Consider the following 25,367-nt stretch of genomic DNA (forward strand, 5'->3'; position numbering starts at 1 on the left):
CATCCAGTCGAGACTGGAGATCCCCTATGATTTTCAGTTTAGACTGGAGATTTTCAGTCGCCTCTATGATTTTCAGTCGAGACTGGAGATCCAATTAAGCGAATCATGACGAATAGAGCTCCTGTCGAAAAAAAGAAAGACCCGAACCTGCCCCATAGTAACACCGATTGTATGAAGCAGTAGTAATTCTTATGATGGATCCTAGCACCGACAGCACTAGTGGCAAAACTTGTCTTGATCAGGAAAAAACCAGGGGAAATTCTCCATTTTACTCCTAGCGGCCGGGCTCTGAGGAGACTAACCAACGTGGGGAGTTCGTACAACCCTGCCGTATCGATCCACCAAGACCCGAACGCGATTTGTGCGTTAACACATGGTTAGCAACGCGTTTGCGGAGAGGACCTCGCAGTAGACTCCCGGGCAATCTTGTTTGATCCTCTTCTCGGCCTCACGCGCTGCAAGGCCAACGACCTGCGGCCACTCCCAGCCACGGTATGGGTAAGGGTCAACAGGCCTCCGAATTGTGGGTTGCTGCCGTCGAACCTGACAAGGAGCAGACAGCTGACGAGGGATTTGTATGACGTTGGAAAGGAAGAGATGATAAGATTTTCACGTATCTTCAAATCAAACAGGTGAAATCAAAATACATATCTTCCTTTTCTTTCTTAATAAATTGACTATCACTTTGTCTAAATTTTTTTGCATATCTTGCTGCCAGATAAAATGGTGAATGGAACAACATCTGCAAATTAACATGGGAGACACGATGAAATACTAAACATGTCAAGACGAATCAAAATCCAGGAGTCACTGGGCACTTGTACTGCTCTGCCACAAATACTTAGGATAAACCAAACGCTGCTTTCTTTGGTCTCAAGACATCAAAACAGGACGATTAAACTACCATACCTTGGTCTTTTTTCTCTTCTTTGGTGTATGAACCTTGAACCTTTCCCTTGTAACTCTGAAAAAGAATGCGCCCATTGCGTACATAGATTACAAGCATAACCATAAGAATAATCTGTTTGGCTATTACTGCAACAGGAATGGGCAGTATACGTTAAGATAATAATACAAAGTAATACCAACCCAGCACTTTGCTGCATTATTAGTCTCCAATTGTCACTAACTAGGAAGTTCAGAAAAAAGTTCAAACTTATAATATATATCGGACACAGGTTAGAGATTGCATTAACCATGACACAGGTAATTTAGACGTATGATGGGTAGAGGTGATATCTAGTCGCACAGTATTTGTTCGCAATTTTCACTGCCTAAAAAATGAGGTTGCATTTATACTGTTGTCGGTACACACAGACAGGGGTACCTTCTACTAGTGTATCCAGCCCGAGGGGTGCGAGGTTATCTGTAAACTCGCACGAAGCTTCTGAGCGACAGGGCGTAAGGTCCGAGCCTGACACCTGGGGGTACGTCTCCGAACCTTCCCTACGTACTAGCAGGTCCGGTGCCTCCACGTGTCTGCAAGGACGAAGTGCTTAGGAACGGCTACCACGGGCCCGGACCACCGCGGGATGGTCTTGGCCCCCCACGTGTGGAAGCCGGACCCCCAGGAGGCCCGGACCTCCCATCCCACCAGAGAGGAGGTCCGGTGCCGCCACGTGCCCCTGAGGAAGCGGCCACTAAACCAGCACCGCCACGTGTCCGGTGGATTTCAGCCTTCTGCGAGAAGCCGGCCCAACTGCCACATTAAATGCGGGTGGTTGGGGTGCGCGTGTCCAAGACACGGCATGGGCTGACCTCTGACACGTTAGGTAGATACGGATGACTGCACGGTAAGCCCGCCAGTTACCGAGGTGGCACGTCACATCACAGCACGCGCGCGAGGGTGAAGGACGTATGGTAACATCACAGTGCCGCGCGTGTGACTGAAGAGTTATTATGACCTGCTGCAGGAAGACCACAACGTGTGCTGCTACAGTGCGCAAAGGCTACATCACGGCAGGTCGGTGTAACCCCTTCGCCTATCAACGGGAGCTGACTCAACATCGACAACATCGACAGCACGACTCCCTCTACGCATGTCAGCGGCAGCAGACCCTATGTTAGCAAGACGGCACAAAACCATATCCAGACGGAGAATACGCACGGAGGCTGATGAGGAAAATCTTCGGATCTAAAGCATTTAAGGCTCTGATGTGTACGTTATTTAATATGTCGCCGGGTCCACCTGTCGGGGTCCCGTTTAGTGTACGCGCTCCCCTTAAGCCTATAAAAGGGATAGCGCGCATGTTAGAACACAAGTTTCACAGACACACAAAGGTTCACACCTTACAAACAATACATCATACAGTGGACGTAGCGTTTTACGCTCCGGCGGCCTGAATCACTCTAAACCCGAGCATTCCTTGACTAGCCTCAAACTCATCCTAAGCTAGGAATTAGATGGGTGCACTCCGCCATCCGGTTGGAGAAATTCTCCGACAACTGTGATTTATCTGGGCTACAACTTGTCGAAAATTGGACACAGAAAATGTCCTCAAGCTTGTATTTCCGGGTAGAACCAAATTGATTCAAACAGGACCCTGTCGGTAATATGGGATTAAATCTTGTGCCTAGAATACCATGGCCAAATTAAAGAACCATTTGAAATGGATAGATGTTAAGTTTCTCTTGACGGATTGGCTTCCCACTTGATAAAGTGTAACGAAACAGGTATGCGGATTGGTGGTACTGACGTAACTACACCTCAAACTGGTCCTGAAACTATGGATTTCTAGGTCACAAAAACAAAAATATGAAAGATGTAAAAAAGTTAATCGATCGCTAGAGTCAGCCGCAGCAACAGCAATGCAGCGGCGCCTGCAGTCTTAACAATAGCAGGCAGCACCCTCAACTCATCACAGAAACTGTATTTTCGTATCAAGAATTTCATTTAAAAAATCGATCATAACAGAAAACAAAGCGTAAGGCCAGGGAAAGGTAACCTGATCGGCAGGGACGGCGGCGGAATCAAAGTCTGCAGACCGGATTAGAGATGATTTTATAGGCGCGGATTAGGGTTGGATCGGTGGAGGCGAAACCCGGATTCGATCCTGAGGCTGTATACTAAGTACGTACAAGGAGAGAAATGCCTAGGGTTTGGGTTTGGGTTGCGCTTGTCTACATCAACGCGGCGGTTACTGTTTTTATCATCCAGTAGGCCGTGGGCTGGGCCTGTTACAAGCGTTGTGATTTATACTCCTGGCCCACTCGCAACTCACCTGCAGGCGCACCCGGCCACATGTATCGACACAAATGGGTTTCGAAGGATCGACACAAGTGGGGCCCTGATTAGGGTTGGATAACTGCTCAGGATCGTGGGCCGGGCCCAAACCAAGCGCACCGCGGTCCGCGGGCACGCGGCGATGCGCCGCGCCAACCCCGCCCGCGCCCCCCCCCCCCTCTGCCGGCGCGGGAAGGAAGGCCACGTTGCGTCCACCCGCGCGCTTCTCGTGACAGGCAGCCCGCGCACGGCGGCGCGCCCGTCGTCGTCTCGCGCAGGTGGAGAGCCGCGGCCGGGGGGCCCGCACTCCACAAGCTTGTCACGGGAGAGATCGAGGCCGACGACCGTGATAGCCGAAGCGAAAGCAAAAGGGGGACCGCGCCATGGCGGAGCGGAGGATCGGCGTGGCGATGGACTTCTCGCCGAGCAGCAAGAAGGCGCTGCGGTGGGCGGCCGACAACCTGGTGCGCAAGGGCGACACGCTCGTGCTCCTCCACGTCCGGCACCACGGCCGCGTGGAGAGCAAGAACGTCCTCTGGTCCCACACCGGATCGCGTAAGCTAGCGGCGGCGCGATCGCCTTGGCGTCGGATCTGTTCATTCGTCAATGAATCTTGTCAGCGTAGTCTTGATGATTTGGATTGGTTCCATGGCAGCGCTGATCCCGCTGGAGGAGCTCATGGAGGCGCAGGTGAGGCAGCGCTACGACATGCCGGAGGACGCCGAGGTGTACGACACGCTCAACGCCCTGGCCCGGGAGAAGGAGGTGGGTGGTGTGGTGCTTGTCGTTTGATCCATGGCTTGCTTATTATTACCGTGCGTCCAGCTCTGCAAGCTGTGGCGGATCGGGGGTGATATTTTTTTTCTCTTCGTGTTCCATGATCGATCATCAGCTGTGCGTGGTGGTGAAGATGTACTGGGGCGACCCGAGGGAGAAGGTGTGCGACGCGGTGGGGGAGCTCAACCTCGAGTCGCTCGTCATGGGCAGCCGTGGCCTCGGCCAGATCCAGAGGTACAGTACACTGCAGCAATAGCATTAGCAATAATCTTATTTCCTGGACAGGATGAACCATCTATCAGTTTACTGTCTGCTCGTCTCAAAGCTTTGAGATTCATCAGGAGATGCCATTCATCAGACGACATGATGGAACATGCTCTACCATTTCATTCCTAGCTGTGCCTAATTTTCCTGACCGAGCATTTTATCTGTTCGCCAACCTACAGGATTCTGCTGGGTAGTGTGACGAACTACGTGCTGTCTAACGCATCATGCCCTGTGACCGTCGTCAAGTCAAAGTAGTGAGTGTCATCTACAGCTACAGGGATACAATCTGCAACTAGAACATGCATGGACAAAGATCACAGAATAACCTCGATGTATTGCATCTTACTTCAGCTGTTATTACTACGTATCGTGTAGTATCCATCTGTCATTTGTTGCCTCTGGACATGACTAAATCAAGGATGAATTTGTTTGTGGCCTAAATTTATAGCTGGTTTCCGGGTCGCCTGGCACACTGACATTCAAATTGCTCCCGTCAAATTTGAATCAGACGCTCCCAAAATCTGGGGAATTGACAAATTTTGCAGTTTTCTCTTAGTGATTTTCAGACAGCATGGTCGTCATGCTGCATGCCGGTTAAAAATTGACAATAAACTTTGGTCGAAACAAACTACTTTTTTGAGGTGCATGCATTCTGAAGTCTGAAACTCTGAACCAAACCAAACCTTCTTGAAACAAGCAATTCCAAGAACACCAGAGATCTCCCTTCAGTTCTTTATTACTACTCAAGGACGGAAGCTACATACTACAGAGAACATACATACAAGCATCCTCTGATTCAAGTTACAAAACTATAGTGCAAGAAAAATTTAAACGCGGAAGCATCTGCAAGAGGAGGGCGAAAGAAAGCAAAGAACAGGCTCACACCGTCAGATGTAGAGATGAGGCTCCAGGATGACGAGGAAGAGCATGAGCAGCAGGAAGTAGATAATGGCGTGGACGAGCATGGACGGCAAGCTGGTCTTGAGGTTCATGAGGTCGACCGGGCGATGCCGGCCGGGCATCTGCAGGACGCCGCCCGGGCACAGCAGCGCGAACAGCGCCGTCGCGATGATCGACGGCGCCCAGTCCCTCATCGCTGCTACCCTGCTATGCAGGCACGGCCCTGTTCCACTGGCAGGGAGAGCGAGAGAGCCAGAGGAGGAGGAACGGAACAAGTGGAAGAGGTCAGGTCCGCTTGCTTAGGACATGGAAGATATGCTCTGGTGATAGAATAGAAAGGTGGAGGGAAAGCATGGCATCGGGCACCGAGCACACTGTACGCCTGTCGACGAGGGAATCAGTGGACTGACTGATTGGGGAGGCGTCATCATGGTGGCGAATGGGAACTTTTTGCGCATGGAAACGGGGCTTTTGCGGTGGGAATGGGATTGGTTGGGGGCTATCGTGTCTCGGCAAGCTTAGCACGGCGGCCGGATAAGTGTTCACAATACTCTAGTACTAGTATTTTGGAAGAGTTTGATACTTTGATTGGTGGCCGGGGTGTGACTTCTGCTGACGAAACGAACCGAGCTATTCAGCCCGAGCAGTTTGTGAACTGAAATTTCCTGAAATTCAAGTTTTTCTGCAGCTGTTGACACGCACGAGACGAACGGGATGTTTCGAAGCCGAAATTCAGTTTCGTGAGGTTTTACAAGGGCATTTACGGTTACGGATGCCATACGGAAACATCCTGTCTCGTCATTTTGCTTTCAGCGAAACTGCGCGCTCCTGGTCATGGTCCGCGGCATGTGAGGTGTTGCTTCAGGATTGCTGCTCTTGCGCCACGGCCGGTGCCGGTGAAGTGATCGAGTCCGCACGCGTGCCTTGTCGTTCCGGAGCTACGCTTCACATCCGGCGTGTGACGTCCATAAGGGGCGGTGTTTGAGACCTGTTTTGAAGGAAGGCATCCTTGTCGTCCAGCTCCCGGTTGCCTCATGAAGCTCCCATGCTCTCATCACTCCCAGCCACGTTCCCAGTTTTTCAGACGTGATTCAGGGAAAAAGAAAGTTGTCCTGCATTCATTTTTTTTTGAAAGGAAGTGCATTAGTGAGTAGCACGAGTTCATCATCAAGCGGAGGCCCGTCACCGGCCACGGGGGCGCGGCAGGCACATGCTTTCCGCTTGGACACCCGGATGCTATGCTACTAACCTGGGCACCTAGCCAAACGCTGACAAGGACCAGATGCTAAACCTAAACACGCGAATCAGATGCGCTTCCCACAGGCTTCCAAGCGAAGACTGATTTTTCTGTAGCCTTTTCTTACCTTGTCCCCAGTTCAGAGGAGCCCAGCTCCTGGCCTGGATTAGTTTTTAACTCCGGATAAAGCTAGCTTATCTCACTCAGAACAGGCAGTACTGAGGAAGAGATCTCGCCTCGTCAGAAGTTGTATGCACGTAGCCGCAGCAAGACATCTCATCTTGTCAGAACTCAGATCAATGGCTGTATGCTTGCAGCAGCCGGTCTTGCAACGCATGAACAGTGGTTGGAAGTGGCCAGACGCCGGCAGCCTGGCACAGTGGCACGAACCGGCGCACCAGAAACCAGCACGCCGAAGATTCAAACGGAACACCGGGCGAGCCCGCGCGCACTCGCCAGAATTCAGGAACCTGCCCGTGTGCGTACGCCGAGCGTCGAGCGAGGCCGAGGCGCTCGTCCTGCGGCGGCCCTGACCGAGGAAGCAAAGCATCATGGCTTCCTGCGCCACCGCCGCGGCGTGCTCTGCTCCGCGTCGCAGACGATGGAGCCAAAGCCCGTGCTGGACCGGGGACAGGGTACGCCGCGACAAGCGAGGCTAGCTTCGCTTCCCGTTGGAGTTGGGCCCGGCGGTCCCGAGCGGAGCTTTCCTGTTTCCTTTTCTTTTTGGCTGCTGCGGCAGTGGCACGCATCGCGCCAACGGCTATTGGCCCGCTGCTGCTGCTGGGGGACCTCGGAACGTTCTCTGTTGCGCAGGCCTGGTGCCTGTATCGGGAAACAGGACGCAGGAGTACATGCTCCCCATTGACATTTTCTTAAACGTTGGAGGTGACAGGCTGACTGGCACTCCTGACACCCGCTGTCACTGCCCAAGCAGTCAAGCCCCTTGTTTAATGACCTTTTATTTATTCTAACACAAGTTCTGACGTCTTTTGCTCCCTCGACAAGTCAAGCGCGCTCGTGCTTACCAGGCTGTGGCTGACTGATCTCAATGAAAGGTAAAGGCCAAATAAATCCACAGCAAAACACCTGTAAAATCGGAGGGGTTTATGACTGGCAGCTTTAGAAGCATTTCGTTCAGACAGGCGGGAGACGCTGCTGCTGTACCGACGGAACCATGACTGCGCTAGGATACGATCCAGAGTGGCCCCGATCGGATCAGGGCCTGCTACCACTACCAGTGGCGAGTGTGTTTCTTCGCTTCCGGTGGAAGTGAGCTGAGTGACACCAACAACCCAGCGCTGAAAAATTTGAGGCGGTTAGGGGACAGATTAGTTGTAACGACGAGTACTCTTTTCTCCGTCCATCATGAGCTCATGGCCTCCTTTGCGTGCCTGCCTGCCACCGATTCTTCCGTGTGGCATTACTACTTCTTCTTGGGTTCTCACTTCTTACCGAGGATTTCGAGCTCTCATCACACCTCCAGCGTGCCTGCACGAGAGAGGGGAGCGTGCCGGCCCTCACGCCGATCCGGCCGCCCCATTATTCCCACGCCTTGCTCCCGCCCCGTAACCCAGCAGGCCAGCAGTAACCGTTGCCGGCTGCCGCTGCCGCCCCGCCCGTGCCATCCCCTCTTCGGCGTCTCCCCGCTGAAAAGTGAGCCCAGCCAACGGTCACTCTTCCCCATCGACCAGCCACACTTTTTAAAGCCCCCGCCCCCCGTCCCGAGACGGCGAGACCGGAACGCCAAGAGGAGCCCGGACAAGCCACTCCGCTCCACTCCCCCCGCTCGAATCGCGCACCAGAGCGCGCCCACCACGCCCTCGCCTCGTCGCACGCGGCGCGCTCGGGGGGCCGGCCGAGGAACGGAGCAGCGCCGGCACTTCACTGCAAGCAGCACGGTGCACGACGACGCCACCGGCGCGCGCGCGCGTACGGGCACGTGTTGGGGCTTGCTCCGCGACAATCCTGAGCTCGATAGAGGGAGAGCAGGTGCGAGTGGCCTGTGGGGGGATGGGGAGCGCGGGGGAGGAGGAGGAGAGGGAGGCCCGGAGCGAGGCGGCGTTCACGGACTCCGCCGACGGGAGCAGCTCCAGCTCCGACGCCGCCTCCACCGACGAGTGGCCGCCGGCGCCGGCGAGGAAGCCGGGGTGCTGCGCCTCCGACTCCGAGGTGGCCAGGCAGCAGCACAAGCCCAAGCGCAGAGCGCCGTCAGGTGACCCATTGCTGCGCCCTCTCGTCACCTGCAGCCGTCTCGGATTCTCGGTGGCGAATTTGTCTAATTCACGCGCACTCCCTGTGTTTCAACAACTGGCAGAGATGGAGATGATGAAGGAGCGGTTCGCGAAGCTGCTGCTCGGCGAGGACATGTCCGGGAGCGGCAAGGGCGTCTGCACGGCGCTCGCCATCTCCAACGCCATCACCAACCTCTGCGGTGAGAAATCGTCGCCATTGCTTGGAGTGGGCTTGTGTTAAATTCCTAATTAACCGATGCCTCTTGCGTTTCGCAGCCACCATCTTCGGGCAGCTCTGGAGGCTGGAGCCGCTCCCGCCGGAGAAGAAGGCCATGTGGCGGCGGGAGATGGACTGGCTGCTCTGCGTCAGCGACCACATCGTCGAGCTGGTCCCCACGTGGCAGTCATTCCCCGACGGAACCAGGCTCGAGGTACCTCGCCTGCAACATCCCTCCATTTTCCTTCCTTAACATTCTAGCTGTAGCACACCGAGAGCTGAAATTTGCATCGACTATCACTCGTTTTTTTCCATCTAAGCATACGGATCCGATACGGAGTGCGCAAGCTTGATTTATGCGTTGGAATTGCAAATGGCTAATCAAATTTCTTGCTTTGTACGGTGAATGCACATTATATGACAGTTGATAATTGAGCACCCCACCACCAAAGATGAAGATATGGTGGTTACAAAATGTAATTCATATTTTCTGAAAAAGGGTACTAACATCGTGGTTGTTCAACAGCTAGTACAACGGCTGGGTTTTGATAGAAGCGTTTAAGTGTACTAGAGCTGTTTATAATGGAGCTTTAGTTGCATATGGACCACTAGAAAATGACATATTAAACATGCTCTTAGCTAACCCGGATTTGGTACCAAGTACTAACTTGATTTCGTTCTCATGCCAAAAGGGGGGAAAAAAGAGAGAAGGTTGGCTGGAATGTGTTTTAGCTATAGAAATTGATGAACTAGTAAGATGAGTATGCTCAGTACAAAACAAATGCATGCCTAATTTTTTGAATAGACATAAGAAATTTCATACAGAAGACAGAAATCATCAATGATTTTTTTTTTCTGCAGCATGTAAATTTCCAACTGAAAGCTATCAATGAGTGTCACTAAAGGGGTGCAATGCCTATACTTATTGCTTACGTATCACACAACAAACTCTAATGCAATCATGTAAATAAATGACGTACCAACAAGCATATTGCATATGTCGTTGCTACTCAATAACTGATTGCACAAATTTCTTAATGCTGTATTTCAGATTATGACAAGCAGACCACGGTCAGATTTATACATCAATCTGCCAGCCCTCCGGAAGCTCGATCATATGCTCCTTGTGAGTTTCTCTGAACTGCGAATTCGTGTTGATTGAAAAAGAAATCGGTTATCTCACAGCAGGATCTTCTGACAGGAAATCCTGGAAAGCTTCAGAGATCCAGAGTTCTGGTATGTTGAGCAAGGTATAGCTGCACCGGATTGCGACAGCTCCGCCTCCTTCAGGTCAGCTTTCCACCGCCGTGATGAGAAATGGTGGCTACCAGTGCCTCGTGTCCCTCCTGGAGGCCTTCACGACAAAACAAGGAAGCAGCTGCAGCACAAACGTGATTGTGCAAATCAAATCTTGAAGGCTGCCATGGCAATCAACAGCAATTCTTTAGCTGAGATGGAGGTCCCTGAATCGTACCTCGACTCCCTACCGAAGGTATACCATGCCTTCTTCCCTGATCAAAACACAGGTCGTGCTATTTCCACTGCATGTATTGGTCTCAACTCTGAGCATGTTGCTGTAATCTTGGATTTCAGAATGGAAGGACAACCTTAGGTGACATCATATACCGCTACATAACATCTGATCAGTTCTCCCCTGAGTGCCTTCTTGACTGCCTAGACCTGTCCACGGAGCACCAGGCCCTGGAAATCGCTAACCGTGTCGAGGCGTCAGTCTACGTGTGGCGCCGGAGGGTTGCTCCAAAACTGGTAAACGGCTTGGGCCGTAGTAGCAGTGCTAGATCATCTTGGGGCATGGTGAAGGATATGATGGTAGACATGGAGAAGAGGGAGCTGCTTGCTGAACGAGCAGAGGGCCTGCTAATATGCTTGAAGCAAAGGTTTCCTGGACTGACACAGACAAGCTTGGACATGAGCAAGATTCAGTACAACAAGGTTTCTAAATTCTCTCTATATATCTGTTTCTCCCTTTATTTTAGCCATTGTCAAGTTAGTAAATGATATCACTCCGGTTGGTCAACAATTATCAGGATGTGGGCAAATCAATCCTGGAGAGTTATTCAAGGGTGCTGGAAAGTTTGGCTTCAAACATCGTCACCCGCATCGACGATCTCCTGAACATCGATGAGCTGAACAGACACGCCGAACAGTTCTCGGCAACAGGTGATGCAGACTGCAAGATTGCTTGCAGCCAGACTGCAGTTCCATCCTTCCCAGTGCCTACCTCAGGCACACCATTCATGACGGCATATGCTACGCCCAGCTTCTCGCCTGCGCAACTGGCAAGCCCGTCCAAGAAAGAGAAGACGTCACTGACTCCAGGCAGACGGTCTCAGCATAGCAGGAGTGTTGGCGCAAAGAAAGCCTTGACAGATCATGTCGGTACAGAAGTGAAGGGGATGATAATTAGCAGCGGTATGATGATAGATGTCTCGACGACTACAGAGTTGTAAATCTTGGCAGATAGCTCATGATCTCACCAAGAGGACTAGTCTTGTGTATAAATTTCATTTGTGTGTGTGTGTGTCTAAGTTTTTACTGGCATACTGCATTTCTGATCTGTTGATGATAAGGTGTGTGCCCTGCTGTTTGCTGACAGCCTGATTTACTCCTCTGGTAGCATAGACGGGTGTTGTACTCTACGATGAGCTTCAATCTGATTTAAATTTGTTGAATTTGTACTGTTGAAATCAAGATGTGATTGGGGACATTTGATGTGAAAAGCAGCTCTTAGTCGTACAATGGTCATTGTCCCGAAACATAGCCATTTCTGATTGCAATCCCCTTGATCAACGCTCATCCGACATTCCAAACTGAAGGCTAGGGTGCGTTTCAAGTAAAGTTTGAACCTGGGAGTCAAACCTCATTGGTTTCAGAAGAGAGACACACCCCATTGTTAGCAACCCCATTTAAATCTGAAGCTCTTGCTGCTTCAAGTTCTTACAGCTCTGCGATTCAGGTTTCCGAGTAGCCTGTAAAAGGCCGTGTGACTCGGTTGTCGTGTTCTCAAGAACTCCGGCCTGCCCTCCAACTAAAGTCATGCCACCGACACGCCCGTAATGATTGTGAACAGACAAAGGAGCCGAAACTTGGATCAAAGGCCATTTACGTGGCAGATGTTCAGTGACTGCAACGAGAGTTGTATCATTGTATGGTCGCTAAGCCTGCCTCACCATAGTGGAATGCAGTAGGTAATGCTACTGAAACGGGGAGCTCGGCGCACGCCGCGCAAAGACGACGCCTAGTGCAGCATCCACTTCTGCCGTTTCACACCATGAAGCCGAGCGAAACCTCAGGCAACAATGATGGCCTCCGTTCACGCTCGAGGCGCCGGGGCTGTATATATACCCACCTCCCTGATGCCGAGAAGATCATCAGAGTTCTTCAGCTCAGTGCAGTGCAGTGAAGGCAGCCGAGTGTGAGGTGCGCTACCATACCAGGCATCAAAGGTCAAAGCAATGGAACTCCAGGCGAGGTGCCTCTGCGTCGTCGCGATGCTCCTGGTGGCCGGCCTGGCGGGGATGGAGACGGCGCACGGCGCGGGGGAGTGCGGCCGCGCGCCCGTGGACCAGGTGGCGCTCAAGCTGGCCCCGTGCGCGGCGGCGACGCAGAACCCGCGCGCCGCGGTGCCGCCGGCCTGCTGCGCGCAGGTGCGCGCCATCGGGCGCAACCCCAAGTGCCTCTGCGCCGTCATGCTGTCCGGCACGGCGCGGAAGGCCGGCGTCAAGCCCGCCGTGGCCATGACCATCCCCAAGCGCTGCGCCATCGCCAACCGCCCCGTCGGCTACAAATGCGGCCGTAAGCAACCCCTGCGATGCTCAGACGTTTCCACTGAAAGATCACCGCATTGCATCAACATTGCTTGCTTTATTCTGTTCCGTTCACTGTCTGCTTTTTCACTGTGCAGCATATACCCTGCCATGAGAGATGAGGAACAAAGTGATGGCGCCGGCACCTGAAGGGCTCCAAATTCTGAATGACCGATATGCTGTGATCTCTGTCGTGTGGGACTTTTCGCAGATCCCTGAATAATGTGGCTGTAACACTGCCTCAACTTTGGAATAAACTACTTCTGAAATCAATAATACTGTGAAAATGTAGCGACAAGAACAGTTTCCAACTTCTGTCAAATTCCAGCTGGTAAAGGTGTACAGTGAAGTGGTCGCCGCTTCTCCAGCATTTTATCTTTTGCTTTGGAGCGACGATCCAATTGTACATACATTTGACTCTAGGGAGTCAGATACCAAACCACCGATATTACTGGCAGATTGGACAGGGACCCTTTTATGCAACCTAACTCACACTTTGCTACTTTTCATTACATTGCACATCTAAAGCTGCGACTATGAAAGACACACACTAAATCTGTCCAGTTGTGGTGATGCTTCTAAATACTGGCACCCCCATTGGACGAAAGCGGGTCCACTATCGACGCAGGGTAACTGATGATACTACCAACAGTCAAGGAAATGGAACTTCACTGCCTCCCCCTTTTAGTTCCTGCTACACAGAATCCAATAGAATGGTGAGAGAGACTGACAAAACTATTAATAACATGATGATGTGACAATGTTGTATAGGTAAATAAAGATTCATCAAAATGCCACATAACAACAGGCAGAGAACCAGTTACATATAAAAGCTAGGCTCCTATCTCTACATTCAATTTTATCATGAACCCAGATCCTTGAAATTGTAATAAAACATTGCTTCTCATATGGGAACTGTTGACTTAATAAGCATGTCTATTTTTTACACGGTTGATAAGTTGATTTTTCATGATCCCGAACTTTATCAGGATAGCAGGAGTTTACCACATACTCGTTCCTAAACAAACATCAAGTTCTTATGGATAATATGTATTCTGAAGAAGAAAATGATGGAATGGAACAGCAGCCAAGTAGTGTAGTTCAATAAAGTTAAAATAGCTTGTTTCTTTACATGGAACTAAATCGTGGAGATTACGAAATCCTTTATTTTCCAGTAATTCTCTGAGGTTCCAATAGTAATGAAACGTCACATCAGTGCGCTCAATAGGCAAGCATGTTTTCCTTGATTGCATTCTAATTCTAAGTGGATTTATATTACACAATGCTAACCTATGTAGCCATACTCAAAACGATGTAACTAATTATCAGCCTAAAATAATACTGAAAACAACATAACTAAGTATTGGCTTACATCTGTATGAAAATGATGTAAAGCTAGATGTTAACTAAAGTTTTCACTCCAAGACAGTTAGCCATTTTCCTACCCAATGACCTTAGCCTGTCTCCACAAGTACATCATTGCACATCAATCTAGCAGCTAGTTCTGCAGAAAATTAATTATCTACCAAACCTTGATGATAGTACAAGACGCACAAACAAATAAATAAGTTTTCTTTTGATAGGTTAATACTGCAAACAGGAAAGGTAGACATGCAAGATAGACTAAACGTTGAGCTCTGAATCATTTAGGATGTACTAATAAAATAGCATTTCCTCATATGAGTGGTATTTGTTGGCCATCCTTTTTTAGGCAAAGTTGTCCGGACACTTATCACTTCAGATATCAATAGAAACTCGGTTTCCTCGCATAGAAAACCTTCGAGAAACTTGCGTCGTGCTAGAACTATATGTTCTGACTTTTGGAAAAAAGAGAGAGCATATGTTCCCTTGTATGTAAAGAACAAAGATTACACATGAGACAAGTCAACATGGCTATCTACGAACTATCAGCTGCTGATGTTACTATGGGATTTGAAAAGGATATTCACTGGTACAAAAATGTAAATTGAATAGCACATGTATAAGCAGAGAATAGCACCAAACTTTATAGCTTAACAAGTAAAAGGATCCCCCCATTTACCTTGTTCTCCAAGGGAGAGGCCACCAGATTCACCTAGTAGTAGAATGAGCCTGTAAGCCCCACAAAAGAAAAATCAAAGTTAACGCTCAGAATTTTAAACAGATAGTCATGACTCATGATATGTCTCAATATTACATTATTATTACAATAACATTATACCTTGCCACCAGTCGCCATGAGAATCTGCAGCTGGATCCTTCTTGTCTGCCTTGTACTGGAAAAACACACATTAAATTCAAAGTCTTGCAGGAGTGCAGAGTAATTCGTAATGATCTAAAAAACTGTGACATAACTACGAATTACAACAACGAGTTCTATTTCTGGGTATAGTATTTCTTACATCAGTGGGGGGTTCTGTCCCTTGCTTGGTTGTAGAGCTGCCGTAAAAATAGTCTCGACCACCATAATGCACAGATGATCCAAAACAAGATGTATCAACCGGATCTTGTGGCGGTGAATGTTTACTATCCTTGGTGCAGGTGGAACGACTTCTGGATGGAGCCCATTGGGTTTTACCATCTGGAAATAAAATTGATCTTTCTTCAGTTCATTTGCAGTTGTATCACCTAAGTGCTTCCAAACTAAGTAAGATGATCAACCCAGATAGTAAACAGTCGAAAGTCATGGAAAGCAGAGTTAGAGGTCAAAAGTATTTCTGAGTCGACAAACCCATGTATATATACACACTGAACTCCTGCATCTATCATCTATACAAATGGTAATTATATCCTAATGAGTGTCAAGATTCATCTGGGAATGGAACTATTCTCTCGATGCAAAGGCTGTTCAGTTTTATTAACACAACAGTTTCCTCCTAATAGCATATAGGTAGCAGAAATAAGACGAGACTTGAGTGATTCCACGAGTACCTGTCATGCCAGGTTGTGCGCTGCCGCTCTGACCTTTGTAGAGAATGCTATACAAGTCCTGATCTTTCCCATTTGCCTTGAAAACGAAAGGAAAAGGCAAGAAAGAATTTTACTAATGTATAACAACGACAAAGAAATGCTTGGCAACTATATATATATATATATATCAACTTTTATAGGGAAATTACGTATCCATATCACCATAACGCTTAATAATCCTCTAAAATCGTGTTTTTGGAAAATATTAAGATAGTAGCACGTCCTCATAGAAAAGGGGGCGTATCCACATCGAAAACACATCAAACTTTTGTGAGCATAACAAAAATGGAAAGGGGAAATTATGGTATATATAACTAGTAACGCGCCTGCACGCGAAGAAACCCATCTGCATCATCGTAAACAATAAAGTTAAAGAGAAAAAAAAATCCACGTCGAGCGTGAACGTCACACGGAGGCATAACATCGAACAGGAGATGGACATCAACAAACTTACCCCGGGCGCCGGCGGATAGAACAAGCTGCTCAACGGGGACTCGGGGTCGTTGGCGGCGGCGGTGGCGGCCCCGGTGCGGCGGGGAGAGGACTTCTTGGGCTCCATGGCGTGAGGCTGGTGCTGGGCGGAGGACTTCTTGGGCTCCATTTGGGGTCGGAAAGGGGAGCTGCGATGGATTAGGGCACGTGAAGCGGTTGCAGGCGGCGGCGGAGAGACGGGGACTCTAGGGAACACTCAACTGCTCGCCTCGTGGCGCTCTGTGCTCCGGCCTCCATGCGTGACCCCGCATTTAAAGGCCCGGGGCAGGGACTTAGGCCGGTGGTTTCGTTGATTTACAAGGGTCTGTACGCAAAATTGTAGATATGCTCACCCATTACTTTGCCCATAAGAAAATCTTTATTTAAATGCAGGCTTCCATGTCTGCTGCATGCATAAGGGTATCCCACCTCCAACAACTAATGAGGTAGTTGGGGTGGTATATGTAGTGATGCTGCTATAAGTTCATAATGTTGTAGCGATGCAAATTTTATTTTGAAGTGTTTGGATAACTCTACTTCAAAGAGAAGTACTTAGATGTACAGCAGGATTCCTAGAGAGAAACTTAAAGTAAATAAATGCACAGTAATTTGAGGAGCAATGATATGGTAGCATATCAAACAAGAGATGCATGCATGTAATAAATTATTTTCACAACATTAGATCTTGTTTTTGAAGTTAAACTAGTGTGTGGTACTATGTGGTGTAAACACCCGGAGATCGAAAGACAATGACTTTTCTATATGACAACAATCAAGATGCTTGTATGTATTAAATCATTTCTTCCATCTTATTTTTAAAGTTAAACTAGTGTATAGTGTAAGGTAACATAAAGACACGAAAACCAAAAGAAGAGGTGGCAATTCAACGGCAAGTAAAAGACAATAGAGGCTTGACAAAGGTTGGAGGTGGTGGCATATCTATTAGGTAGGCGGCGTAATAGCAGAAGAGTACAAGTAAGAGAATGGTATGAAATATCATTTAGACATAGAAAGCGATCAGTTGGTTATAGGTATGGACAAGAGGCGGCGCCATGACAACTGCTTGGTGGCAGAGGCAAAGAAAGAAGAAGGCACGCCAACCTAGCTAGTAACGGGTCCTTTTCTTAGATAGACGCAAATAGGGGAAAAGATAATGGAAACTTGGAATATCGGTGATGGTCGGAAGGCAAGGTGTCAAGGTGTCATGTTTGGCGCAATATGTCGACGTGGATTGAGTGGTGGAATGGCACTGCCATGAAGAGCACACATGCTAGGACACAACGAAAGAACTACTATTGAAATTTATTGTGAAGGAACTATGTCTTTCTGGGAATTGTTAGGAGAGATGAAGGTGAGAAGATGAAGGCACTTTTGCTAGCGAGTAGAGACAACATAGGCAAACAGAGGTAAGAAGGCGGTGGCGCATATGAGGTAGATGGACAACCGCGCAAGCAAACAATGGAGGTGTAATAGGAGGTGGCACGTTGACCTGGAGTGAAAAGGAGGTCGGTGGTGGTGATATGAACATAGGAAAGGGACGATGACACGTAAACCAGGAGCAGCAAAGCTAGTAGTATAGTTGTGTGTGGTGGTATGGTTATGTATCATTCTAGGACGACAAGTTGTCAATGCCAAAGACAATGACTCAAAGGGATGTAAATTGCTGTGCTATGGCAACAATAATCATATATTGAGTATAACTAGTAGTCAAGATGACGTAGGTATGAGAGATGGATTCAAAGAGAGAACCAACAATGCATGGTGATATTTGTATATGTAAAGGTTCTATATTTGTGGTAAGCTCAAGTGTAGGCATAGTGGGTGTCCAATTTTGGTATGATGGCATGTTGGATTTCTTTCTTGTATGTTAACAATTCCTTTATAATTTGACAAGGTGTCAGGGCAGGTAGGGAAATGGATCAACAATATCTTATTATGGTAATCATAAACATAAAAACTAGTATATGGTGGCAACTTTAATCGACACTTCAGTTTCCTTTGCCTCTAGTAAAAAAATGCTGTTATATGCAGTCAAAGTTGTTATATTGATCTTTATATTTGTTAAGATGGAACATTAACAAATAATATGAGTGGAATTATCTAAAAGAAAATACATACACAATTCCTCCGCTCTCTGCCCTACAAAATTCCTGGGCCATCCTATCCTATCGTCAAATCAAAGAGAGGCAAATGGTAAACCTTCTAGTGCAATTAACCCCCGACGTATTGTCATTTGCGTTCCGATGCAGGCAACACGTCGAATTGGTAGGTCTGCTTTGGGATAAGATAGCGTATGTGGGGGCCCACAGGCCATACGTCCACGCGTGGGACCTAGGCCCATTTGGCATGGTCATGAGCGACACGTGTGCAAGTGGGGGGAGAAATGACGCTGCAAGCCTGCAACTGAACACGACAACAAGTAGTGAAAAATGAGCTCTTCAGTCAACATTCGACATCGTTTTGGATCAGGTTACGTTAGCAATAGTTTGTGCCATTACATCTGAGAGGAAAAGCCAAGAAGACGACAGAAACATGACCTCGGATAAAATAATCCGCCATGTGTATTTAAGGTTGCATGGGCTCTTCATCATCAACAACAAAAAAAAGGAAAGCAAAGATGCATGGACCTAATTTTACGGCGAATTTTCTAAGCTCCCCTTTTGGGCATGAACATGTGCCACTTCCATCACCAAGGAGTTCGTTCCTTCACGGGCCACTCAGAAAATAAATGAGAAAGGTGTTCCGTTCCTCCCTTCCTCTACAGCCTACAGGCGGCTACAGGCGCAGCAATGGATCAAGCAAGCAAGGAGCAAGCTCCGCCGGGAACTAGCAGATAGAAAGATAGAGATTCCCATCGCCACCACGCGCACGCTCTGACCTCGCACTGGCGAAGAATCCACACATGCCACTGGGTGCTCCTGCAGCCGGGCACGGCATATACCCAAGGCCCCCCTTTGCTCGCCCAGCCCCGCCCCCCTTTGACCTCACCGATTCCATTCCCCGCCCTTATCGCCGCCTCCTCTTTCCACTCCGGCCAGTTGGACCACCCCCCACGGCCATGGCCATCGACCGCCGCGCCAGGAATATCCACCTCCTCCTGCCTTCTTGCGCCTTTCCCTCCCGGCTTCTTTCCGTGCCGGATTCCACGAGCTTTTCCGTGCGTGCGTATTCCCCCCATCCGTCGCCAGTCGGCAACAAGTGTCGTTGCACGACGGCACGAGCCTGCAGTGTTCGACCGAGTCACCACCGGGATTCCTGGCAGCTGCGCGGATCGAGGTTCTCCGCCGGCGTGAGGTGTCTCGCCGCGACGCCGCGTCAGTTGTAGAGCCCGCGACGAAACAAACTGCGGCGGGCAGCCAGGCCACGACCCGCGTACGTGCGCGCGGATGCGAATCTCGCGCGGCGAGCGAGCACGGCACCTGTAGCCTCGGCATAGGCTGGGACACGGCCGCCGGCCGCGTGCGTGTCGATCGAGCGTGTGCATGGAGTGATCCGTGGCCTGTGGGGGCGGAGCAGACTGGAGACTGGAGACCAGCCTAGCCTAGCTACGGACCGGCGCTCGCAATCCGCCGAACTCCCATCGGTTGGTTGGGCTGGTCCAAAAGGCACGGCAAGATCGCAACATTTCAACGCCCGGATCTCCGAGTACGAAAAGAGCCTCGCGATCGAGTGGGATGCATGGTCTCTGCCTGTTCCAAGAAGTTGGCCAGGCCACAACCTGATCCGCTTACCTGGTGCCCGCATTGCCTGGCGAGCTCGCACACGCAACACTGCAACAGGGCAACATGCACTCGTCGTCCACACATCTGTCGCGCCACCATAGGCTCCTCTCCAGGCGCATGTTGTGATCAGGGGAAGGAAGGATTGGCATCGTCATCAGTCGCCTATCTTGACTGGATAATCATGCACTGTACTAAATCTAACCGGAACGCGAACACGACGGGCACGCCGACGATCATGAGTGCCTGATCGATCCGGCGGTGGGGACTGGAGGCTGCGGCCGGCTAGTGGAGATGTTATCTGAAGCGGATTTGCGTTCGTGACGAAGATGCTGTCTGCTTTTGGGGCAGGCGATCAGGAGACGAGAACATGAGAACATGCACGGCGCACGTACGCGCGCACTGCACTGCACGCATCGCGGCCCGGCGATCATCCTTATCTCGATCGATAGATATCCCTGCGCAAGATTCCGCCGGCCGGCCGGCAGCCGAGATCGAGCTAGCTAGATCCGTCCAGGTCCGTCGAGGCCACTCGCGGCGGTGGCAGCGGCCGGCCGGTGGGCGGGGTCCCTCAGAATCGCCGTGAGGCCGGCGCCCCCGTCCACACGACCCGATTCGCCCTCGCGATTTTTTCCGATCCCCGGCGATCCCCGCTAGCCGGTGGCCCGGGGCAGCAACGCTCGCTCGCGCGCTGATGCCGAGCGCAACGTGGCTGGCCGCCCAATAATCGCTGCGCCCTTCGGAGCCTCTCTCTACACGTGCACGCGCGCGGGGCATGCGGGCATCCGCCGGTAGGCCCGCGCCGACGTGTCGCTGATGCGGCGCCGGTCCGGCCGGCCGCCGCCGCCGCACCCCGCCTTTCTATCCTGTTCGCCAACGACGGCGACGCGCGGCCGGGGTGGCGAGAGCGACGTACAGCGACGGGTCGATGCTGCCGGCCGGCCGGCGCGCCGGGTCGAACACTCGATCGAGCTAGCTATAGCTATTCGGAATTCGGGCCGGAAACCCGTCTCTGTCCGATCCATCCCGGCGCACCGCATGAAAGAAAAAAAAAGCAGGGGTTTGCATCCGGCGAGAAGCACTGGGTGATGGGTCGTGGGCCGGCCGGCCGAGGCCGGAGCGGTGGAGCTGGTCGCGCGCGCGAGCGAGGCGGCCGTCGCCCCGTCCATGGTCGACACGCCGGCCTGCCGAGCAGGTGGGCGCGGCATGGGAGCTCGGACGGGATAAGGAAGCGAATTCGGCGCCGGCCACGTTAAGCGAATGAGGCCGGCCGGGAAGCTTTCGGGAGCCGTCCAATCCGGCTCCGGATCGGATCGATCGGTCGATGGGGAAAGGTGTCAGAGCTGCGTGAGGTTCGGGCTGATCCTGGGGAATTGGATGTGGATGCTGTTCTCTCTGTTCGGGGCTAGCGAGAGAGAAAGACAGCTCCGTAGATCTGCCGGAGCAGGGTTTCTAGGCCGTTGGAGTGGTGTCGGGAGGGAGCTGATTTGCCGGAACTGACATGCGAGGTTGTTTCGTCGCCACCTGAGTCACTGATGAGTGGATGAGAGTTTCTAGGGCCAGCATGCAATGTTCCTAGTAATCTTGTCTATATTCTTAAGCATATGTAGCTTGTGGATTTTGTGGCATCTCTTCGACTCAAGAGAGTTAGATGCTATTGTATTAATTAATTCATGGAAATACCGCGGCCTAAAATTTACTCATGCAATTAAATCAATCAATAGTACTGTACATGATTAAGTTGATTGAACAACGAATCTAATTAAAGTCGGCGACATTTGTTTGACGATAAATAACTGCTTTCTTTCCCAGCTGGCTGATTGCCTCCATTCAGCTCCCTCAGTTATGCGAATATACGTACAAATTCAAATTCAGTTGCAATAATATGACTTTTCTCATTGGCGGTAGGCTTTGGAGCTCGTGTAAAATGAGAGGTTGACAACTATTGTAACTATCACAAATTACACACACGGTGATAAGTTCGTAGGGGGATGTTTTATATTGCTTGGATCCTAGTGTGATTGGTTTTGCGGTATTGGGAAGGAGCGCCCTAGTCATATCCTGCGTATATAGGTTTCGGTTGAACCTCGTCAACAAATATTATATCTCTCGCGTTATATGTTATCTTGTATCTTTGTCACGGTAGATTTAATTACTCCTTACTAAGTCCAACCGTGATTTGAATCTAACCCAAATTAGGAGATCATCAAATATTTAGCTCACGCACGTATCGTATCGAAACAATGCCCGGAAGACCCGAAAGGCCAAAAGATAAGAAGAAATAAGGCCTGAAAGTTACCAATACCAAGGGCGGGCACCTTTGGAATCACGGGCCAGGCCGCAACCAAACTCTCGCTTCAAGTTCGCTCAGTAGACCCAGCCCATCGCAGCTACTTCCATCGTCGCGCCCTATGTGACCTTATCCTGTCTGGGCCGAAGTAAAGGCCCGGAGAGAAAACGAGAGAATCGTCCATCCAATATCAGGCCCACTTAGACCCAAAAATTCGGAAAGAGCCCAAGCCCATTAACGAAATCATTCGTCGGCCACCGACCAGGGCGCGGCACATTCCCCGTCCCAGATCTGATCTGACAGCTGCGCCACGCGCCGAGCCGAGCGGGGGCAAGCCAACAACAGCCAGCGACGCGCCAGCCGTCCATTGGCTGGCCGTCGCGAGATACAGACAAATCAACCGCCAAGCACGTCCAGCTCAGCGCACGGCCCCCTCCCCTCCCCCTCCCCCTCCGCCTCCGCCACCTCCGCGGATCGCCGCCCATTCCCAGTTCGTCCTCCCCCCATCCCCGCCTCGGATCTGCTTCCCCCCACCGTTTCAAATCCCCACGCGAGCGGAAAAACCGAGCGGGCGAATCGAATCCCGTCCCGTTCGGCGAGCGAGCGAGCGAGCGGCGTCCCGTCGGGCAGCACCGCCTCGTCGTCGGCTGGGCCTGGGTTCGGCCTCGCTCGATCGGATGGCGCACCGGGTGGACAACGAGTACGACTACCTCTTCAAGATCGTGCTCATCGGCGACTCCGGCGTCGGCAAGTCCAACATCCTCTCCCGCTTCACCCGCAACGAGTTCTGCCTCGAGTCCAAGTCCACCATCGGCGTCGAGTTCGCCACCCGCACCCTGCAGGTACCCTCATCTACCCGCGCGCCCGATCCGATTGCGACCCATTGTGACAATGCGCGGTAGAATTGCGCACCATGCCGTCCGTCCGGCGTCAATTTGGTGCCATGCGTCTGTAGTTTGATTCTAAGATCTTGTGCATTCTTTTCTGGTTTAGGCTGGTAATGGAGGGAATTACGTTCTGGCATCGTGCGGCCGCTCGAATTTCCGAGTCTTGCGCTCTGTTTTAGAACGCCATATCATGGATGATTGGTCTTCTGTTGTACCTTTTGACTCTGACAACAATGTCCTGATCGGTAGCACCGTAGCATGGTTTCAATGACAATGGAGTGCACGGAGCACCACCTGATTAGCTTCTCGACATCACGATAGAAAATGCTCTAGTTTTTGTTGTTATTGACAAGGTGAAATGGTAATGCAGCAAAATTTGGAAATAAGGACCAGACAGTGAGACAGAGTATTGTGTGTTTTCTCTTTTCTCCCAGGAGTATATGTAAAAGCCAAGTCAAGCACTTACATGGGTATTGTTTTGGAGAAATCAGTCTGAGAAAAATAAACTGCCATCGCACAAGGTATGATAGGGTTGGTGTCCCGCCTGGTGGCCCAGATCTTGCAGTAGCGTTGGTGCGAGCACAGCATAGATTGATTGCTAGGAACCTTTCTCCTCATATGTAGTCATGTTCCAGCCTCAATGAATTGCCAGCCAAATGAATTTGGTGCTAGTTCTTTTCAGCAGCCTTCATGATAGAGATGGCCTTAATTGTCTGTGTTGCCAGTCATTTCCAGTCTTGGTTTTATTGAATAGTGAGTTGTACAATGGAACAAGGAGGTACTATAATTGTTGTACTTTCATTTTTACGTGCAGTGGAAGTCTCTTTCTGTCACAAGTACATTATCTTGGTTCATATGTAGAACTCAATAAAAAAAGTAATGGAGGAAGTTGGAGTGTGGTTTGATACTGTGATGATGAGATCTGCAGCCATTCTTTCAATATATGAAGATATCCTCGGAGATTTTGCAATTAGCTTTAGTTGAGTTTGCTTTCAATGTGTTTATCATTAGGTTGGAAACTGATGTCATCAGATCTATAAAGATAATAAGGATTTTTCTTTTCATAATACGGTTCTCGTTACGAATTGTATGGTTATGCAGCTTAAGCACAGGTAGGTCAGAGATTTCCTTGCCTATTTCTCACAGAATAAGCTATGCACTCTGTTTATCCAGTAAATCTCTTGATGTTCAAAACACACACACAAAAAATGTTTTTGTGACACCCATTGTTGACCAGAACCTTTGAAAGTGGCCATTTGCATTGTAGAGTTGGAAACTTCACTTGTTTCTTACTGATGGTGTTGCATTCTCAATTTGTTATGCTCTGCATCATCTCAGCAGTGGTTCCTTTTCTCTTTTTTTGAGACAGATTGATGGGAAGACTGTCAAGGCACAGATATGGGACACGGCTGGACAGGAGAGATACCGTGCAATCACTAGTGCTTATTACAGAGGCGCTGTTGGAGCGCTCCTAGTCTACGACATAACAAAGAAGCAAACTTTTGACAACGTTCAGAGGTGGCTCCGGGAGCTCCGGGATCATGCAGATGCCAACATTGTTGTCATGATGGTCGGTAACAAGTCGGACTTAAACCACTTGAGATCGGTCCCTGAGGAAGACGGCCAAGCATTTTCGGAGAAGGAAGGCCTATCCTTCCTCGAGACATCTGCGCTGGAGGCGGTCAACGTCGAGAAGGCGTTCCACACCATATTGAGCGAGATTCACCAGACAGTAAGCAAGAAGGCGCTTGCAGCGCAGGAGTCTGCATCCGCCAACGGGCGCTCCATGCAAGGAACCACCATTAACGTTGCTGAATCATCCGCCCCCACAAAAGGTTCATGCTGTTCTTCTGGCTGAAGAACTGATTGCAGCCGTCAGAGGGGAAGTCTGGCAGCGTTCGTTTATGCAGAGCTGCACATTGCAGCGCCTAGGTTGTAGATCGCTTCGCATTATCTGTCTCCAGAAGCCATTGACTGGTGATTCTTTTGTCGAAGGAACTTTTCCTAGCATCATACATTGTAACCTGTCGAATCACAGCATATTCCTTTTGCATTTGTTGTTTAACCTATCCCTGTATACTTGGAAGGATCGGAGAGCATTCTGTACTCTGTAACACATTCTTCTCCTGATGGTATAATAATCTCCAGTACCGTTTGGACTTGCATAATGCGGCTGCTGTGCAAAATCATTGGTATACTTTAAGCTGTGCTACTGGGTCCTGACTTGATTCTAGGCTGGCTGGTGGTCTTCAAGCCCACACAACTTGCAAGCCGGGACTCTCAAACTCCTGTCGGTATCCCTGTGTGTTATGATACCTGATCCACTGCTCCAGTGTTCTTGATCGCCCTGGGTCCCTGCAACTGCAAAGACG

At 50.1% G+C, this 25,367-nt stretch overlaps 5 protein-coding genes across 6 annotated transcripts; 4 read left to right on the forward strand and 1 right to left on the reverse strand.

The window, feature by feature from the left end:
• Positions 1–3,397: 3,397 nt before the first annotated feature.
• On the forward strand, positions 3,398–4,708 carry LOC112892041 (universal stress protein PHOS32-like). The gene is made up of 4 exons (XM_025959093.1): positions 3,398–3,778; positions 3,879–3,988; positions 4,116–4,234; positions 4,447–4,708. The coding sequence occupies exons 1-4, from the start codon at positions 3,607–3,609 to the stop codon at positions 4,520–4,522; spliced, it is 477 nt and encodes a 158-aa protein (XP_025814878.1). The 5' UTR covers positions 3,398–3,606; the 3' UTR covers positions 4,523–4,708.
• A 3,313-nt stretch (positions 4,709–8,021) lies between these two features.
• On the forward strand, positions 8,022–11,545 carry LOC112892039 (rop guanine nucleotide exchange factor 7-like). Its single transcript, XM_025959091.1, has 7 exons — positions 8,022–8,616; positions 8,719–8,835; positions 8,912–9,066; positions 9,904–9,978; positions 10,054–10,344; positions 10,446–10,805; positions 10,901–11,545. Exons 1-7 carry the CDS (start codon positions 8,415–8,417, stop codon positions 11,321–11,323), a joined length of 1,623 nt encoding a protein of 540 aa, XP_025814876.1. The 5' UTR covers positions 8,022–8,414; the 3' UTR covers positions 11,324–11,545.
• A 690-nt stretch (positions 11,546–12,235) lies between these two features.
• On the forward strand, positions 12,236–12,952 carry LOC112892043 (non-specific lipid-transfer protein 1-like). Its single transcript, XM_025959096.1, has 2 exons — positions 12,236–12,668; positions 12,778–12,952. Exons 1-2 carry the CDS (start codon positions 12,329–12,331, stop codon positions 12,792–12,794), a joined length of 357 nt encoding a protein of 118 aa, XP_025814881.1. The 5' UTR covers positions 12,236–12,328; the 3' UTR covers positions 12,795–12,952.
• Positions 12,953–12,983: 31 nt separating this feature from the next.
• LOC112892042 lies at positions 12,984–16,353 on the reverse strand. 2 transcript variants are annotated; one of them, XM_025959094.1, is made up of 6 exons: positions 16,083–16,353; positions 15,590–15,665; positions 15,061–15,239; positions 14,880–14,934; positions 14,721–14,770; positions 12,984–13,370 (listed from the first exon to the last, which is right to left on the reverse strand). In XM_025959094.1, exons 1-5 carry the CDS (start codon positions 16,227–16,229, stop codon positions 14,754–14,756), a joined length of 474 nt encoding a protein of 157 aa, XP_025814879.1. In that variant the 5' UTR covers positions 16,230–16,353; the 3' UTR covers positions 12,984–13,370; positions 14,721–14,753. The 2 variants fall into 2 exon arrangements, with proteins under 2 accessions (XP_025814879.1, XP_025814880.1); XM_025959095.1 differs by having other exon boundaries at positions 12,984–13,373.
• Positions 16,354–22,536: 6,183 nt separating this feature from the next.
• LOC112892040 (ras-related protein Rab2BV-like) lies at positions 22,537–25,160 on the forward strand. The gene is made up of 2 exons (XM_025959092.1): positions 22,537–22,950; positions 24,365–25,160. The coding sequence occupies exons 1-2, from the start codon at positions 22,786–22,788 to the stop codon at positions 24,851–24,853; spliced, it is 654 nt and encodes a 217-aa protein (XP_025814877.1). The 5' UTR covers positions 22,537–22,785; the 3' UTR covers positions 24,854–25,160.
• The last annotated feature ends 207 nt before the right edge of the window (positions 25,161–25,367 follow it).

The sequence above is a fragment of the Panicum hallii genome, chromosome 5, assembly GCF_002211085.1.
Source record: "Panicum hallii strain FIL2 chromosome 5, PHallii_v3.1, whole genome shotgun sequence".
Taxonomy (NCBI): domain Eukaryota; kingdom Viridiplantae; phylum Streptophyta; class Magnoliopsida; order Poales; family Poaceae; genus Panicum; species Panicum hallii.

Bases quoted from the DNA above. Each gene is read 5' to 3' on its own strand.
- LOC112892042 (XM_025959094.1), bottom strand. From the start codon at position 16,229: ATGGAGCCCAAGAAGTCCTCCGCCCAGCACCAGCCTCACGCCATGGAG. The intron at 15,666-16,082 runs GTAAGTTTGTTG...TTCGTTTTCAAG, and splicing joins TCTATCCGCCGGCGCCCGGG to GCAAATGGGAAAGATCAGGA. The intron at 14,935-15,060 runs GTAAGAAATACT...GTGTTTTTCCAG, and splicing joins GGACAGAACCCCCCACTGAT to TACAAGGCAGACAAGAAGGA.
- LOC112892039 (XM_025959091.1), top strand. From the start codon at position 8,415: ATGGGGAGCGCGGGGGAGGAGGAGGAGAGGGAGGCCCGGAGCGAGGCG. The intron at 8,617-8,718 runs GTGACCCATTGC...AACAACTGGCAG, and splicing joins CAAGCGCAGAGCGCCGTCAG to AGATGGAGATGATGAAGGAG. The intron at 9,067-9,903 runs GTACCTCGCCTG...GCTGTATTTCAG, and splicing joins CCGACGGAACCAGGCTCGAG to ATTATGACAAGCAGACCACG.
- LOC112892040 (XM_025959092.1), top strand. From the start codon at position 22,786: ATGGCGCACCGGGTGGACAACGAGTACGACTACCTCTTCAAGATCGTG. The intron at 22,951-24,364 runs GTACCCTCATCT...TTTTTGAGACAG, and splicing joins TCGCCACCCGCACCCTGCAG to ATTGATGGGAAGACTGTCAA.
- LOC112892043 (XM_025959096.1), top strand. From the start codon at position 12,329: ATGGAACTCCAGGCGAGGTGCCTCTGCGTCGTCGCGATGCTCCTGGTG.
- LOC112892041 (XM_025959093.1), top strand. From the start codon at position 3,607: ATGGCGGAGCGGAGGATCGGCGTGGCGATGGACTTCTCGCCGAGCAGC. The intron at 3,779-3,878 runs GTAAGCTAGCGG...GTTCCATGGCAG, and splicing joins CTGGTCCCACACCGGATCGC to CGCTGATCCCGCTGGAGGAG. The intron at 4,235-4,446 runs GTACAGTACACT...GCCAACCTACAG, and splicing joins GGCCTCGGCCAGATCCAGAG to GATTCTGCTGGGTAGTGTGA.